We start from the raw sequence: 15,924 nt of genomic DNA, 5'->3' as shown, positions 1-15,924 counted from the left end.
TGCAAGGTGATGACAATTTTTCTGATAAGATCAAAATTATTCCAACATGATGGACAATTTTTAAAAATGTGATTATTATGGTAATGATGTTCAAATCCATAAAAGTGTCTGCATCAGCTTTATTCAACTGATGTAGTTTAGTTATTTAAATTATTAATCTTTAGCTAGCTAATATTTGTTTAAGTCTCCAAAGACATGAGCACATAATCCATGCTATAATACCTGGTCTTTATAATATCTGGGGAGTGCTGTATTCCTGCAGTGGGAGAAAGTGAGGACTGCAGATGCTGGAGTACCAGAGTTGAAAAATGTGGTGCTGGAAAAACACAGCAGGCCAGGCAGCATCAGAGGAGCTGGAGAATCGACGTTTCGGGCATAAACCCTTCTTCAGGAAGAAGAAGGGCTTATGCCCGAAACGTCGATTCTCCAGCTCCTCGGATGCTGCCTGGCTTGCTGTGTTTTTCCAGCAACACATTTGTCAACTGTATTCCTGCAGTGTAAATTTGATTTCTTGTTAGCAAATTTGATATTTAAGGAGAAGCATGGAAGTTCTCCTTTTAATTGATCCATAAAATAGATTATTCAATCAAGTATTTAAGCATTGTTGTATAGGGACCTTGCTCTTTACAAATTAGATTCCTCTTACTTTGCAATACAACTGTGACCATACTACTCACAGTAAAACTCTTCAGGAAATTCAATATCCTTGAGAAGTTCAACATCACATGTTGACATCATCTGTTTTAAATAGATTTCAGGGTGATGGAATTGCAATTTTCCATCATTCACCTTATCATGAAGGGTAAAAAGTTTAGTGCATATTGTGCTATGATTAGAATTAGTAACCTGAGAAGACAAAAAGTAGTGATTGTATGTGAAATGCAGATGACAGCTGTCACTTTGACTGGCAAAGCTACAACGTTAATTCAGGAAAGATCAGTCTACTTTTATCTTATTTTGAGATTTGTGGGGAGACACTTTTCAACTACGATATTTCCTATCTCCTTAATCCTCTACACTTGTAAGAAGTAGAGAAAATGATGTTGATGTTATGCATATGGACTTTCAAAAAGGTAATTGACAAACGGGCACATGACAGATATTTTAGCAAAAGTAAAACCAGGAGCACGAAAGGGCGGCACGGTGGCTTAGTGATTAGCACTGCTGCCTCACAGCGCCAGAGACCCAGGTTTGATTACAGCCTCTGGTAACTGTCTATGTGGAGTTTGCACATTCTCCCTGTGTCTGCGTGGACTTACTCCGGGTAGAAAGAAAACTGGGTAGAAAGGGGTTGTGTTACCCCTTTTGATTTGGAGGAAGTGGGAGGATTGTAAGGAGAAGTTGTTGAGGGTGAGGACCAGTTCAGCCAGGTGTATGAGGGTGTTGGGGAAGGGTACTGGTTGGGACGGCGTGAGAGGAATAAACGGATGGCTTCAAAACCTTTGTAGTGGCGGATCAATGTGTACAGGAACTGGATATCCATGATGAAGATAAGGCATTGGGGCCGGGGAAACAAAAATCTTGGAGGAGGTGAAGGGCATGGGTGGTGTCACAGATGTAGGTGGGGATTTTCTGGACTAAGGGGGACAGGATGGTGTTGAGGTTCAGTGGGACAGGTGCAGGCAATGGGTCGACGGGGCAGTCAGTTTTGTGAATCTTAGGAAGAAGGTAGAATCGGGCAGTGCAGAGTTCACAGACAACAAGGTTGGAGGCTGTGGATGGGAGATCCCCAGAGGTGATGAGGTTGTGGATGGTCTGGGAGATGATGATGATTTGGTGAATGACTATGCCCTCCAGAACATCTCCTCCACTTCACACACCACTGCTCTTGAACCTCCCCCCACCCCCCAGTCCTCACCTTCCACCCCATCAATCTCCACATACAATGCATCATCCTCCGCCATGTCTGTCATCTCCAAACAGACTCCACCGTCAGAGATCTATTTCCCTCCCCACTCCTGTCAGCGATCCAAAACAACCATTCCCTCCATGACCCCCTAATCAGGTCCACACCTCTCACCAGCACACACCCCAATCCTGGCACCTGCCCTGCTACCGCAGGAAGTGCAAAACTTGCACCCACACCACTCCCCTCACCTTCGTCCAAAGCCCCAAAGGATCTGTCCACATTTGTCAGAAATTCATCTGTACCTCTACCAATGTCATCTACTGCATCCTTTGCACCCGGTGTGGTCTCCTCTACATCAGGGAGACAGGACGCCTTCTTGCGAATTGTTTCAGCCGCACCCACCAATCCCATTGGCCCGGGGCTGAACACTTCAACTCCTCCTCCCATTCAGTCAAGGACATGCAGGTCCTGGGCCTCCTCTACTGCCAAACTATTACCACCTGACGCCTGGAGGAGGAATGTCTCATATTCTGTCTTGGGACCCTGCAACCACATGGGATAAATATGGATTTCAACAGCTTCCTCATTTCCCCTCCCCCCACATTATCCCAGTACCAAGCCTCCAACTTGGTACAGCCCTCCAGACCTGTCCATCACTGCCCCCTGTGACCTTCTCTCTCACCTTCATCCACTTCTCACTTTCCCAGCTATCTTCCCCACCCCCACACCATCCCCCTCCCATTTATCTCTCAGCCTGGACCCACAAGCCTCACTCCTGATGAAGGGTTTATGCCCGAAACGTCAATTCGCCTGCTCCTCGGATGCTGCCTGATTGGCTGTGCTTTTCCAGCCCCACACTCTTGACTCAGTCCTCATGGAATTGCCAACTTTCCTGAGCTGCCTGAGAAAGAAGTGTTGTTGTGCCTCCTTGAGCGTCGCATCTATGTGGGAAGTCTAGATCAGGTTGTCGGTTATCATCACTCGTAGAAACTTGACGCTGTCCACCCTCTCAACCTCAGTTTTTGTTGATGTGGATGGGAACCTTCTTCACTTTTTCTTTCTGAAGTCAGTGATCAAATATAGAGGCATATAGATGTACAGCATGGACGCAGACCCTTCTGTTCAACTCGTCCATGCTGACCAGATATCCTAAGTTAATCTAGTCCCATTTGCCAGCTCTTGGTCCATATCCCTCTAAACCCTTTCGGTTCATATAACCATCCAGATGCCTTTTAAATGTTGTAATTGTACCAGCTTCCACTGCTTCCTCTGGCAGCTCGTTCCATACATGTACCACCCTTTGTATCAAAACATTGCCCCTTAGGTCCCTTTTAAATTTTTCCCCTCTCGCCCTAAACCTGTGCCCTCCAGTTCTGGACTGCCCCACATTAGGGAAAAGACCTTGTCTATTTACCCTATCCATGCCCCTCATGATTTCATAAGGTCACTCCTCAACCTCCGACATTCCAGGGCAAACAGCCCCAGCCTGTTTAGCCTCTCCCAATAGTTCAAACCTTGCAACCCTGTCAACAACCTTGTAAATCTTTTCTGAACCCTTTCAAGATTCACAACATCCTTCCTATAGGAAGGAGACCAGAATTGCACACAATATTCCAAAAATGGCCTCGCCAATGTGCTGTACAGTCGCAACATTACCTCCCACCACCTATACTCAATCGTCTGACCAATAAAGGAAAGCATACCAAATGACACCTTCACTATCTTATCTACCTGTGACTCCACTTTCAAGGAACTATGAACTGCACTCCAAGATCTTGGTTTAGCAACACTCCCCAGGACCTTTCCTCTAAGTGTATAAGTCCTGCCCTGATTTGCTTTTCCAAAATACAGCACCTCACGTTTATCTAAATTAAACTCCATCTGTCACTCCTCGGCCCATTGGCCCATCTGATCAAGATCACGTTGTACTCTGAGATAACGTTCTTCACTGTCCACTACACCTCCAATTTTGGTGTCATCTGCAATCTTACTAACTCTGCCTCCTATCTTCAAATCCAAATCATTTATATAAATGTCGAAAAGCAGTGAACCCAGCACCGATTCTTGTGGCACTCCACTGGTCACCGATGTCCAGTCTGAAAAGCAACCCTCCACCACCACCCTCTGTCTTCTTCTTTAATTTTACGTTGAGAGAGAGGTTGATGTCATTGCACCACGACAACAAGCCCTCTATCTCCCTTCTATGCTTTGACTTATTGCTGTTAGATATCTGCGTCATCAGTGAACTTGTAGATAGTGTTCATTTGGAATTTGGCCACACAGTCTTGGGTGTACAGGCAGTGTAGGGGGTGCTGTAGTGTTGAGTGTTGTTATGGAGAAGGTGCAGTTACCTATTTTCACTGATTGCGGTCTGTGGGTCAGAAAGCTGAGGATCCAGTTGCAGAAGGCAGAGCTGAGACCAAGGTGGCAGAGTGTTGAGATCAGCGTGGAGTGGATACTGGCATTGAAGATGGAGCTGTAGTCAATGAGCAGGAGTCTGACGTGGGTGTATGTGTTGTCCAGATGCTCCAGCGATGAGTGCAGGGCTAGGGATATGGGATCTGCTGTGGACCTGTTTTATGTCAGTAGGCAAATTGCAGGGGATTGAGGCAGGCTGGGAGACTGGAGTTGATGTCGGCCGTGACCAGCCTTCCGAAGCACTTCATGATTATTCAGGTCAGAGCCACTGGGCGTTAATCATTAAGGTACATTGGATGTGCTTTTTTAGATACGGGGTGATGGTGGTCTTGATGCATGTGGGGACTGTAGGAGGGAGAGGTTGAAGATAGTTGGTCTGCACAGATCTGAGTACTTGGCTGGGGACGTCACTTTCCTTGTGTTGACCCCAGGAAGACCAGTGGTGACCAAGGGAACAGGTGTGTCAGAGCAGGTATTACTGCATTGCTGGCATTCTGCTCAAACCAAGCAGAGAAAGCATTGAGTGTGTCAGGAAGGGATGCTTGGTTAACAGCTCCAAAGTTGTTAATATAATATTGTGTATTCTAGAAAGACCAATTTTTGCTCACTTCCCAGCTTTTCAACAAATTAATCAACCTTATTTCAATACCACTGCTTGCCATCAGGGTCTATCGAGTAGAGCTTTAACAGTCAAAGTCCTCCACAAAAAGGTAGACAATTAATTGACAATACGTCCTGGTGAAGAACCCTGATACAAGAATTTGTTTCCTCTTTAAAATTACATCTCTTGAGATATCTAGTTCATCTCTGTACAGTACAACAGTAAGGATCACAGAGCATCTGACACCCCTTCTCATATCAGGACATCCTTGTATGATACACTCAGTCTCAGATCATTAACTATTTCTTCCTGAAGTTTGTTGCATTTGTGCTCACCAAAATTCATCAGATAAAATTTCCAGCACAAGTTCCATCTTGGTGTCTGTGTTGATTACTTGTCTGTGTCCGAGGTAACCATTTTGGTATCAGATTTGCTGCAGACACAAAAAGGTTGTAGCATGCACTTTTATTCAAATTCATTACAGTTTAGATGAGGCACTTATCTGTAGTTTATGTCAAATTATTTCAAATGGTTTGCAGTTATTTCCACAGTGAACTGCTGGTAAGACAGCTGCGTGTGGAATCTTGCGATACCAAACACCAGAGCAAGTGTTTCATGCTAGATGTTTGAATAATTAGACTGTACTTGCAATAGACTTCTTGATTTGAAGACAATTGGACAGCCACTTTTTGATGCACACTTCTAGTGTTTTATGCGTCATTTATTTTCACAATTATCTTCTCACTTGGGTCATAGTATTGCAGGATTCAAGTTTCTACTGTTATTGCTGATTTGAACGATTTTCTTTATTCACGGGATGTGGGTATTGCTGACTAGGCCAGCATTTATTGCCCATCCCTAATTGCCCAGAGGGCAGTTAAGAGTTAACCACATTGCTATGGGTTTGGAGTCACTTGTAGGCCAGACCAGGAAAGGATAGCTGTTTCCTTCCCTTTGCATGGGTTGGGGCGATTCCTATAACCCGAAAGCATACAGTCAAAAAAATGTTGATCTGACCTATATATCATCTGGTACTTCTTACTATTGATGATGAGTTGTAGGGAAGCTGGATTTCCAGGATTTTTGCACTGTGAAATTGCAGGAATTGAATTGAGATATTTCCAAGTCCAAATGGTGAGTGGTTAAGAGGAGAATAGCATTCCCATATGTGTATTGCTCTTATCCTTACTGATAGTTGGTTCTTTTGGTTTGGAAGCTGCTCTCTAAAGAGCCCTTTGTAGTGAATATCCCAAGTTGTTAAGTTCTTGGGTGACAAGGAATGAATTGGCTCTCCTTTATCTTTTAGCTTTAATAAACAAAATAGTAAGCCTTTTAGTTACTAAACTAGACAAGAATTAATAACTCATACAGATTTAGAATCTGAAATGAGTTTTTTAAATGATGCCAAAAGTTAAAAGATATGTGAGTCAGCCCCTCTCTGTGACTTGTGAAGTGTAGATAGTGAAATATTGGTAGGTAGACAGTTTGATTTTGGTATTCTTGGCTTTGCAGTTATTGAAATCCATTTACCCAGTTTCCTTTTTAATGGTGGTTAGTTGGCAGCATTTTGAATAAGAAAGTTATTCTGTTGTCCTATTTCCTTTGATTGGCTTTTAGCTTTCAGAACAAGAGACTTCCTTTACCTGCAATGCATGGTTATCTTCACAGTTCACTAGTGCATAAAACCAGGCTAGTATACCTGGGTGCCTCAATTCTGTAATACACCTTCCACGAGCACACACTGACCAGGATTACAGGCGGTTTTACTTTTTTTTTGCATGTTCCTGGAAGAGCAAAACAAAATATATGCAAGAGGTAATTTTTTTGCTGTCAGCCTGTCTCTTTATATCTTCCTGTTGCACCTCTTCCTTTGTTTGAAGTTGTCTGTGCTTCTTATGCTTGTGACATTCCATGGGTCCTACACTGAATTTACATCCATAGTCTTTTTTTTGTCTGTAGATTATTTGATATATTTTGAATGTCATTTATGTTAAGTTTGGATTTTTGAATTTGTGATATGTGGATGTTGTGTAACTGAAGCATGAATGATTAGCTTGTTGGTATTTCTGTAGCCACATTGATAACATTTTTGTTATCTTTCAGATAAATGTTTTTAGAAGGAGTTATGATTGAGCAGGGTAAACATCTGTGATTCATGTGTCTGTTAGAAAATTCTAGATTTTGAGATTAAGGGAAACACCTATAGCTTAGAAGTGTTCTTTTCTAAATGTTTGTGCTATTCTGCAGGTGCATTTAAATAAAGGTGGATATATAAAGCAGCAGTGATATCAAAATACGACCGCAAATGAATGTAAAGTGTTTCATGGCACAGTTTTGGCAAATTACTAAAGGGGTTTTTGCTGGTAATTTGGCAAACATTTGACCCTGAGTCAATATCCCGAAAAAGCAAATACATAGCCTTTTAGGAATCTTGCTGTACTGAAATTTTAAGGTGATAGGGAAGAGATACAAAACGATCCAAAAAAGCAATTTTTTTCACACAGAGGGTGATGAGTGTCTGGAACAGGCTGCCAGAGCTAGTGGTGGAAGTGAGTACAATTTCATCATTTTAGACAGGTACATGTATGGGAGAGGTATGGAGGGATATGGATCAATTGGAGGCAAATGGGACTAGATTAATTGTGAAAATTAGGTGGCATGGGCAAGTTGGGCCAAAGAGTCTGTTTCTGTACTGTAGACCTCTATGACTCTATGATTTTACTCCTGAGAAGGGGAGATGATAGTAAAATTACATATCCGAGAGTAAGGCTTGGTGATTATCCCAGACAGATGTGATTGGAGAAAACCCAAAAGAAGTTATTGAAGTGGAGGAAATTTAAACTCCGGTGTATGAAAGCCCTCAGAAAAAGTGATTAGATTTTCCAGACTTGGGGAATTATATTTACATTTAATGTAAGTCTATTGAGTAGTTAGAAGAGAGATTGTTTTCTGTTCTCTATTCTATGTGGATTTCAGAACTGCGCACAATACTGTAGATTTGCTCTAACCAATGTTTCATACAGTTCCAGCATAACATCTCTGCTCTTAACTCTATGCCTCAGCTAATAAAAGCAAGTAAACCATATGCCACCTTAACCACTTGACCTATTTGTCTTGCTACCTGAAGGGACCAGTGAGCATGCACACAAAGATTCCACTGATCCTCAGTGCTCCCCAGGTTCCTAATATTCATCATGTATTCCCTTACCAGGCTTGTCCTGCCCAAGTGCTTAATCTCATTTATCTGGAATGAATTTCCTTTGTCATTGATCAGTCCATCTGACCAGCCTGTTTATATCCTCCTGTAATCTAAGGCCAGACTTCTCACTATTTACCTTGCTGTCAATTCTTGTATTATCTGCAAACTTGCTGATCAGTCCTCCTCCACTCAAATCTAAATCGTTTATATAAATTTGCAAATGATGTTGTCTGACTACAGTTGTTTACATTTTTACCAACTTTTATTAATGTATCAATGTCATGATCTTTTGCATTTTTTTCAAGATCATTTTTCGAAAGTTTCAATTGGCATTAAGATATAACCAGGTCCATTATCTACTCAGACAGCTTGGCCTCTGAAACCTGTGGACAGGTTTGCTAGAACTGTTGTGGAAGCTTTAAACTAGGTTGGAAGCGGTGTGGGAACCAGAGCATTAGATCAGAAAATGCAACAGTTGGTATAAACGTAGATGCAACAAGCAAAGAGACTGTGAGGCTGGGTAGATTAAACTGGCAAGAAGATGGGAGTCCAGGTAGAAGGAAGCAATGCAGAGACCAGAGCAAAGGTTTGAAAAGAAAAAAGTAAAATTGGGCAACTGATTCATATGATAAAGACAGTGAGCTTGCTAGATTCTAAAGGGAACAATGAATATAAGGGCAGTGTATTTGCATGCCCGTAGTATTCGAAACAAAGTTGGTGAACTTGTGCAAAGGGGTGTAATTTAGTTGCCATTACAGAAACGTGGTTGCAGAGTGGTGATAACTGGGAATTAAATATCCAAGGGTATTAGGTGATTAGGAAGGATAGGCAGGGAGGTGGGATCCCACTCTTAATTAAGCATGAGATTAGGGAATTAGAGAGAGACTATGTAGGATCTAAGGAGAAAAATGTTAGATCCATTTGAGTGAAGATCAGGAATAGTTAGGAGAAGTCGTTCCCGGTAGGAGTAGTCAACAGGCCACCCAATAATAATGCTACAGTGGTACAGGCGATCAATCAAGAAATATCTGCATGTAAGAATGGAACGGCAGTAGGCATGGACTTTAACATGCACATTGACTGGCCGAATCAAGTCGGTAGAGGCAGTCTTGAAGAGGAGTTCATAGAACTTATCCTGATAACTTCCTTGAACAGCATGTTACCGAACCTACAAAGGAGCGTGCAATCTTACATCTGGTCCTATGTAATGGGACAGGCAAAATTAATGATTTCGTAGTTAAGGATCCTCCCAGAAAGAGTGATCACAGTAAGATTCTATTTTGGATATAAATGGAGAGTGAAATAATATAATCTAAAACCAGGGTGTTATGCTTAAACAAGGGAGACTATAATGGGGTGAGGAAGGAGTTTGCTAAATTAGACTGGGGACACAAGTTACATAGTAGAATGGTTAGCGATTTTTGAGAAGCTTTGTAGCTCAGGTTGATAAGCATGTAAGTTGGCTCGCTGAGCTTGAAGGTTTGTTGTCACCATAGTAGGTAACATCAGTGAGCGTCTCCGGTGAAGTGGAATGGTTGAGAAACAGTGGAGGACTTTCAAAGAGAATTTTCAGTGTACAAGGAAAGTACATTCCAGCCAGAAACAAGGAAAAGCCAGCCTTGGATAACCAAGGAAACAAAGGAAGGCATCCAATTAAAAGCGCAGGCTTAGAAAGTAACCAAGAGTAGCGGGAAACAGGAGGATTGGGAAAACCTTAAAGAGCAACAAAGAAACATGAAGCCAGAAATAAAGAAAGGAAAGGTAAATTATGAATAGAAACTAGCACAGAATACAAAAAACAGGTAGGAAAAGTTTTTTCTTATAAAACGGAAAAGGGTGGCTAAAGTGGATGTCAGTCCCTTGCGGGATGAGAAAAGGGAATTAATATTGGGTAGTGCTGAAATGGTCAAGGCCTTGAATAGCTATTTTGTGTTAGTCTTCGCAGTGGGAGATGTGACTCATGTGCCTAAGGATATGATTAGAGTGAGGACCTCAATTCAATTGTTATCACTAAAGGAGTAGTGTTGAACGAACTTGAGGGTCTAAAAGTAGATATGTCTCCTGGTCCTGATGGAATGCATCCCAGGGTGCTGAAAGAAATTGCAGAAGTTATAGTAGATGCATTAGTGGTAATTTACCAAAATTCACTGGATTCCAAGCAGGTCCCGGCAGACTGGAAGACAGTGAATGTCACACTGCTGCTTTAAAAAAGGTGTAGGCAAAAGGGAGGTAAACATAGGCCAGTTGGCTTAACATCTGTGGTCGGGAAAATGCTGGAGTCTATCATTAAAGAAGAAATAGTGAGACATCTGGATGGAAAGAGTTCTACCAGGCAGCATGGATTCAGGAAGGGAGGGTTGTGTTTTACAAACTTACTGCGGTTCTTTGAGGATGGAGGGAACAGGTGGATATTGTATACTTCGATTTTCAGAAGGTGTTTGATAAGGTGCCACTCAAAAGAAACATCCATAAGATAAGAATGCATGGAGTTGCAGGGAATGTACGAGCATGGATAAACGACTTGTAAACCAATAGAAAGCAGAAAGTTGGGACAAATGAGTGTTTCTGTGCATGGAGATCAGTGGTGAGTGGGGTGCTGCAGGGGTCAGTTGGCCCGCAACTGTTCATGATATCTATTAATGAGTTGGATGAGGAGACAGAGTGTAACGTATCCAAGTTTGCTGATCACTAAATTGAGTGGAAAGGCAAACTGAGAGGATGTGGAGGGTCTGCACAGAGATTTAGATAGATTAAGTGAGTGGGCCAGAGTTTGGCAGGTGGAGTACAATGTTGGTAAATGTGAGGTTATCCACTTTGGGGGAGGGGAAAAATGGTCGAAGTAACATTTAAATGGTAAATGATTGCAGCACGCTGTTGTGTAGGGGCACTTAGAGTGCTCATGCATGTATCGCTGAAAGTTGCAGGTGCAACAGGTAACCAGGAAGGCAAACGGAATATTGGCTTTCATTGCTAGAGGAATTGAAATTAAGAGCAGGGAGGTTCTGCTGCAATTGTACAAGGTGCTGGTGTGGCTGCACCTAGTGAGCCTTCCTCAAGTAAGGAGACAGTTCTGGTCTCCTTACTTGAGGAAGGATATACTGGCTTTGGAGGCGGTGCAGAAGACATTCACCAGGTTGATTCGGGAGATGAGGGGGTTACCCTATGAGCAGAGGTCGAACCGCCTGCGACTATACTTGCTAGAGTTTAGAAGATTGAGAGGGAATCTTACAGAAACATATAAAATTATGAAGGGTAGGCAAGTTGTTTCTGCTGTGGGTGAAAGTAGGCTAGGGGAAATACCCTCAAGATTCGGGGCAGTAGATTCGGGGCAGTAGATGAGGCGAAACTGCTTTTCCCAAAAAGTAACAAATCTATGGCATTCATTGCCCAAGGAAGCAGTAGAGGTAGCTGCATTAAATATATTCAAGACACAGTTGGATGGGTTTTTGCATGGAAGGGGAATTAAGGGTTGTGGGGATAATGCAGGTAGGAGGAGCTGAGGCAATGAATTAAGAGCAGGGAGGTTGGGAAGATCAGCCATGATTTTAATGAATGGCGTAGCAGGCTCAACAGGCCAAATGGCCTACTCCTACTTCTATTACTATCCAACCATGAAATCATACAGTCCTTGATCTTGTCATAGCACAGACTGACAAACTGATCAAAATTCATGTCATCATATTAGTTCTAGAAAGTGAATTCTACAATCCACTTTTACATGAAGCCGATCTTCCAGCTTTTTCCATAGCTTAACAGGATCTCCTTGGTCCTCTTTAGATAAGTTTGAAGTGTTGATGCTACCTTTGTTTTCATCACTTGTTTATTCAGTATGCAATCATTAAGTCTAAAAGGCACAGATCCGTGCTTTAGTTTAAAGTCCTGAATTCCGCTAGGACATCTGTGGCTTTTGAATTCATGCTGGTTATTGATGATGTGGTTTTCCAGTTTGCATAATGCTTTCACTTTTTCGGGAAAATCGCTGCTTATCACCATTTTGTATTTTAACACAATTAGCACTCTTCCTGGATGAAGTGGCGTAGGTTCAGTGAATTGAAAGTCTCAAACATGTCTATTTAACAGACAAACTTATAACTTATAGTTACAGAGCACCATATGTATACATCTTGCAGCCTAGCATGCTTCTGCTAGGACCCTCATGGCTGCTGACCCTGTGATGTCATTCTGGTCGTTGGCTTATTATTGTACTCAGCTGTTAAATCAGTAACACAGCATACTAAGTTTCTGGAATCTATGCTGAAACATTCAGAAGCTGACACTAAGATCCCAAATCAATCCAAATTAACTTTTATTTTTGCAGCTATGGGGTCAACTGTATTGGAGAAAACCAGACTATTATAAATGATAAGTCTTTGCAGTTAGTGTCGAGTCAAAAGGTTGTGGATTCAAACCTGCTCCAGCTCTCATTGCACAATCTGTTGGTTAAGTGCAGAGCTGAGCAAATACTATATTGATAAAGGTACAGTAATTTGAATGAGTCTTTTAAAATGAAGTCCTCTCCATCTGTTCTGAAGGACGCAAGAAATTTGTTGGAATTTTTTTAAGAGCAAGAGGTCTCATGGTACTCTGGTTGAAATTCTCACACACCCAAAGCTACAAAAGACAATTAACTAGTGACTTATCTAATTTATTGTTTGTGAGAACTTTCTTTGTACAAGTTGCCGATCATGTTTGCCTTCATTACAATAGTGCTTTCTGATTCGTTGTGTAGGTGGATTTCATGGGTTTTGAAAAGTGGTTATCGGGAACCAATTAAGATGGAAGACCTCGGAAAACTCCCTCAGGTTGTTTATTAATTAGTGTATTAATTTGTTAGAACATGGACTTCTTTTAAAGGTTCTTGTGTAAAAGAAAAAAATGAATTATGCACATCTGAACTGTCAGTCATTTTTAAAGATTTACGAGAGTAAGTATGTAATTCTTGGCAAGTTGCAGTACTCCAGTGAAATCTGGCAGGTTGGGCCTTTTTCAAGTGAGAGTGCTAACCTAAATGTTGATTTTATTCTTTCAATAATAAATTTTTCTAACCTATTGTTAGCTTCATCATTGGAATATACCATCTTTGTTAAAGAAATCAGCTTATATGTACAGAAGGGAAAATATAAATTCTGCATCAGTTAAATGCAAAGTAGTAAATAGAAATTTGAAAATGTACACCAGTGAATTTAGAAATTTTTTTAATCTGAAGCTTTGGTGGTTCGAAACTATTTTCTTTTGTTTATATTTGTCCCCACTCTCTACTGTGTAGGTTCTGGGTATGCATCAATTGCCTCCCTTGGGTGCTTCGACTGATAGTAAATTTTTCAAGTGTGTATATGTAACTGGTGTTCACATTCTAAACATTGTAGTTATCCACTCTTATATTTGTATTTTGCTCTTAGGAAGAAACTGCACAGAAAAATTTTGATTTATTAAAAATGTATTATGACCAGCAAAAGGTGAGTAAGTTTCTTTAAAATTCTTGGTAGCTAGATAATTGAGAGTTTATTTTCTAAAAGGAATTATAATTTAAAGTTGGTATTTTAAAATTTAATTTTAGGCAAAGACACCTTCAGGAAGAGCAGGATCTCAAGATCTAGCCAAAGTTTATGTCAAAGCTTTCGGGGGCCCTTTCCTGATAGCATCAGGTTTGAAGATTATTGGTGATCTAGCAGGATTTGGGGGGCCACTCTGCATTGATGGTATTCTTAGATTTGTGTCTGCTGAGTCAAAGAAATCAGAGAAGGTAAGAACAATTGTACTTTTTATTTGCGCTGTTGTGTTTACAGTTTTGAATCTGACCATGTGGTCATACACAAAGCTAACATCCCAGATGTTTTGGTTTTGAATCCCATCACAGTTAATTGTAAAATTGACTTTAGCCACTGTGGTATTTTGCAGATAGGCCCAAGAAACATTCAATAAAAGCTACCAGATTTGTCAGCCAACTCCCTTTCACTGATATATTTTCAGCAAATACTTCCTAAGATGCTACATCAAAGGTTATTGCAGAAAATAAAAGTTAATGGTGTAGTGAATAACATATTGGGATGGATAGAAGATGGCTTACTAATAAGAATCAGAGAGTAGTCCTAATGGGATATTCTTTAGTTTGTAGGGTGTAATGAATGGTATGCCACAGGGATCGGTGCTGGGGCCTCAACATTTTATATAAAAGAACTCAAGGCCATAGGTTTAGAGTAAGAGGGGAAAGACCTAAAAGGGACCAAAGGGGCAATGTTTTCACACAGAAGGTGGTGAGTGTATAGAATGAGCTGCCAGAAGAAAGGCGGCACAGTGACTCAGTGGTTAGCATTGTTGCCTGGTTTGATTCCAGCTTCAGGTGACTGTCTGTGTGGAGTTTACACATTCTCTCCATGTCTGCGTGGGCTTCCTCCAGGTGCTCCAATTTCCTCCCACAATCCAAAGATCTGCAGGTTAGGTGAATTGGCCATGTTAAATTGCCCATAGTGTAGGTGAGGTTCATTAGTCAGGTGTAAATGTAGAGTAATAGAGTAGGGGAATGGGTCTTGGTGGGGGGGGGGGGAACTCTTCGGAGGGTCAGTGTGGACTTATTGGGCCAAATGGCCTGTTTCCACAATGTAGGGATTCTATGAAGGAAATGGTGGAGGCTGGTACAATTGCAACATTTAAAAGGCATCTGGATGGTTATATGAATAGGAAGTGTTTAGAGGGATGTGGGCTGGCAAATGGTACTATTTAATTTAGGATATCTGGCATGGATGAGTTGGACTGAAATGTCTGTTTCCATGCTGTACTTCTCTACGACTCTCCGATTTGAATGAAGGACTGAGGACCTGCTTGCTAAATTTGCTGGTGGTACAAAGATCAGCAGTAAGGCAAGTTGTGAAGAAAACATAAATATACTACAGAGGGGTACAGATAAGTTAAGTTTGTGAAAAAACATGTAACAAATGGAGTGTGATGTGAGAACATATGAAATTATCCATTTTGGCAACAAGATTGGAAAAAAAGGTGCGTTATTATCTAAAATGATAAGTTGCTGATTTCCAAGATACAAAGGGATCTGAGCATCCTCTTTTATGAATTGCAACGGTTTTGTAAGTTTTGCACAGCAAAAAAAAGAAAGCTAATAGAATGTTATCATTGATTACTCGGGCAATTTAATCCAAAAGTGGAGAGCTTATGCTTCAAATGCATATGGCATGGCTGAGACCACATTTGGAGTACTCTGTACAGTATTGGTCATCTTATTTAAGGAAGGATACAATGCATTGGAAGCAATTCAGAGAAAGTTACTAGACTAACACCTGGAATGGCTGATTGTCCTGTGCGGAAAAGTTAAACAGGCTAGGCTCATGTCCTCTGGAATTTAAAAGAGTGAGAGGTGGCTTCATTGAAACATGCAAAATCCTGAGTGATCTTGAATGCACAGATAGAGATGTACAGCATGGAAACAGAACCTTCGGTCCAACCCATCCATGCCGACCAGACATCCCAATCCAATCTAGTCCCACCTGCCAGCACCCAGCCCATATCCCTCCAAACCCTTCCTATTCATGTACCCATCCAAATGCCTCTTAAATGTTGCAATTATACCAGCCTCCACCACCTCCTCTGGCAGCTCATTCCATACACGTACCACCTTCTGCGTGAAAAGGTTGCCCCTTAGGTCTCTTTTACATCTTTCCCCTCTCATCCTAAACCTATGCCCTCTAGTTCTGGACTCCCCGACCCCAGGGAAAAGACTTTGACTATTTATCCTATCCATGCCCCTCATAATTTTATAAACCTCTATAAGGTTACTCCTCAGCCTCCGACGCTCTAGGGAAAACAGCCCCAGCCTGTTCAGCCTCTACCTGTAGCTCAGATCCTCCA

General features: G+C 41.5%; 1 protein-coding gene across 8 annotated transcripts in view; it reads left to right on the top strand.

Moving 5' to 3' along the window:
- LOC122549405 (ATP-binding cassette sub-family C member 9-like) overlaps positions 1-15,924 on the top strand; it is a 141,869-nt gene that overhangs the window by 13,564 nt on the left and 112,381 nt on the right. For all 8 annotated transcript variants that reach the window (XR_006311522.1, XM_043689176.1, XM_043689172.1 and 5 more), the window contains 3 exons: positions 12,797-12,869; positions 13,467-13,523; positions 13,625-13,810. Coding sequence is in view for 7 of the 8 variants with exons in the window: in XM_043689176.1 (XP_043545111.1) it covers positions 12,797-12,869; positions 13,467-13,523; positions 13,625-13,810 (316 nt within the window). In the remaining variant the exon portion in view is untranslated. The remainder of the gene's footprint in view (positions 1-12,796; positions 12,870-13,466; positions 13,524-13,624; positions 13,811-15,924) is intronic.

Source organism: Chiloscyllium plagiosum, chromosome 4 (genome assembly GCF_004010195.1).
Source record: "Chiloscyllium plagiosum isolate BGI_BamShark_2017 chromosome 4, ASM401019v2, whole genome shotgun sequence".
Taxonomy (NCBI): domain Eukaryota; kingdom Metazoa; phylum Chordata; class Chondrichthyes; order Orectolobiformes; family Hemiscylliidae; genus Chiloscyllium; species Chiloscyllium plagiosum.
Note: the sequence above shows the minus strand (reverse complement) of the source record. Positions and strands in the feature narration are given on the sequence as shown.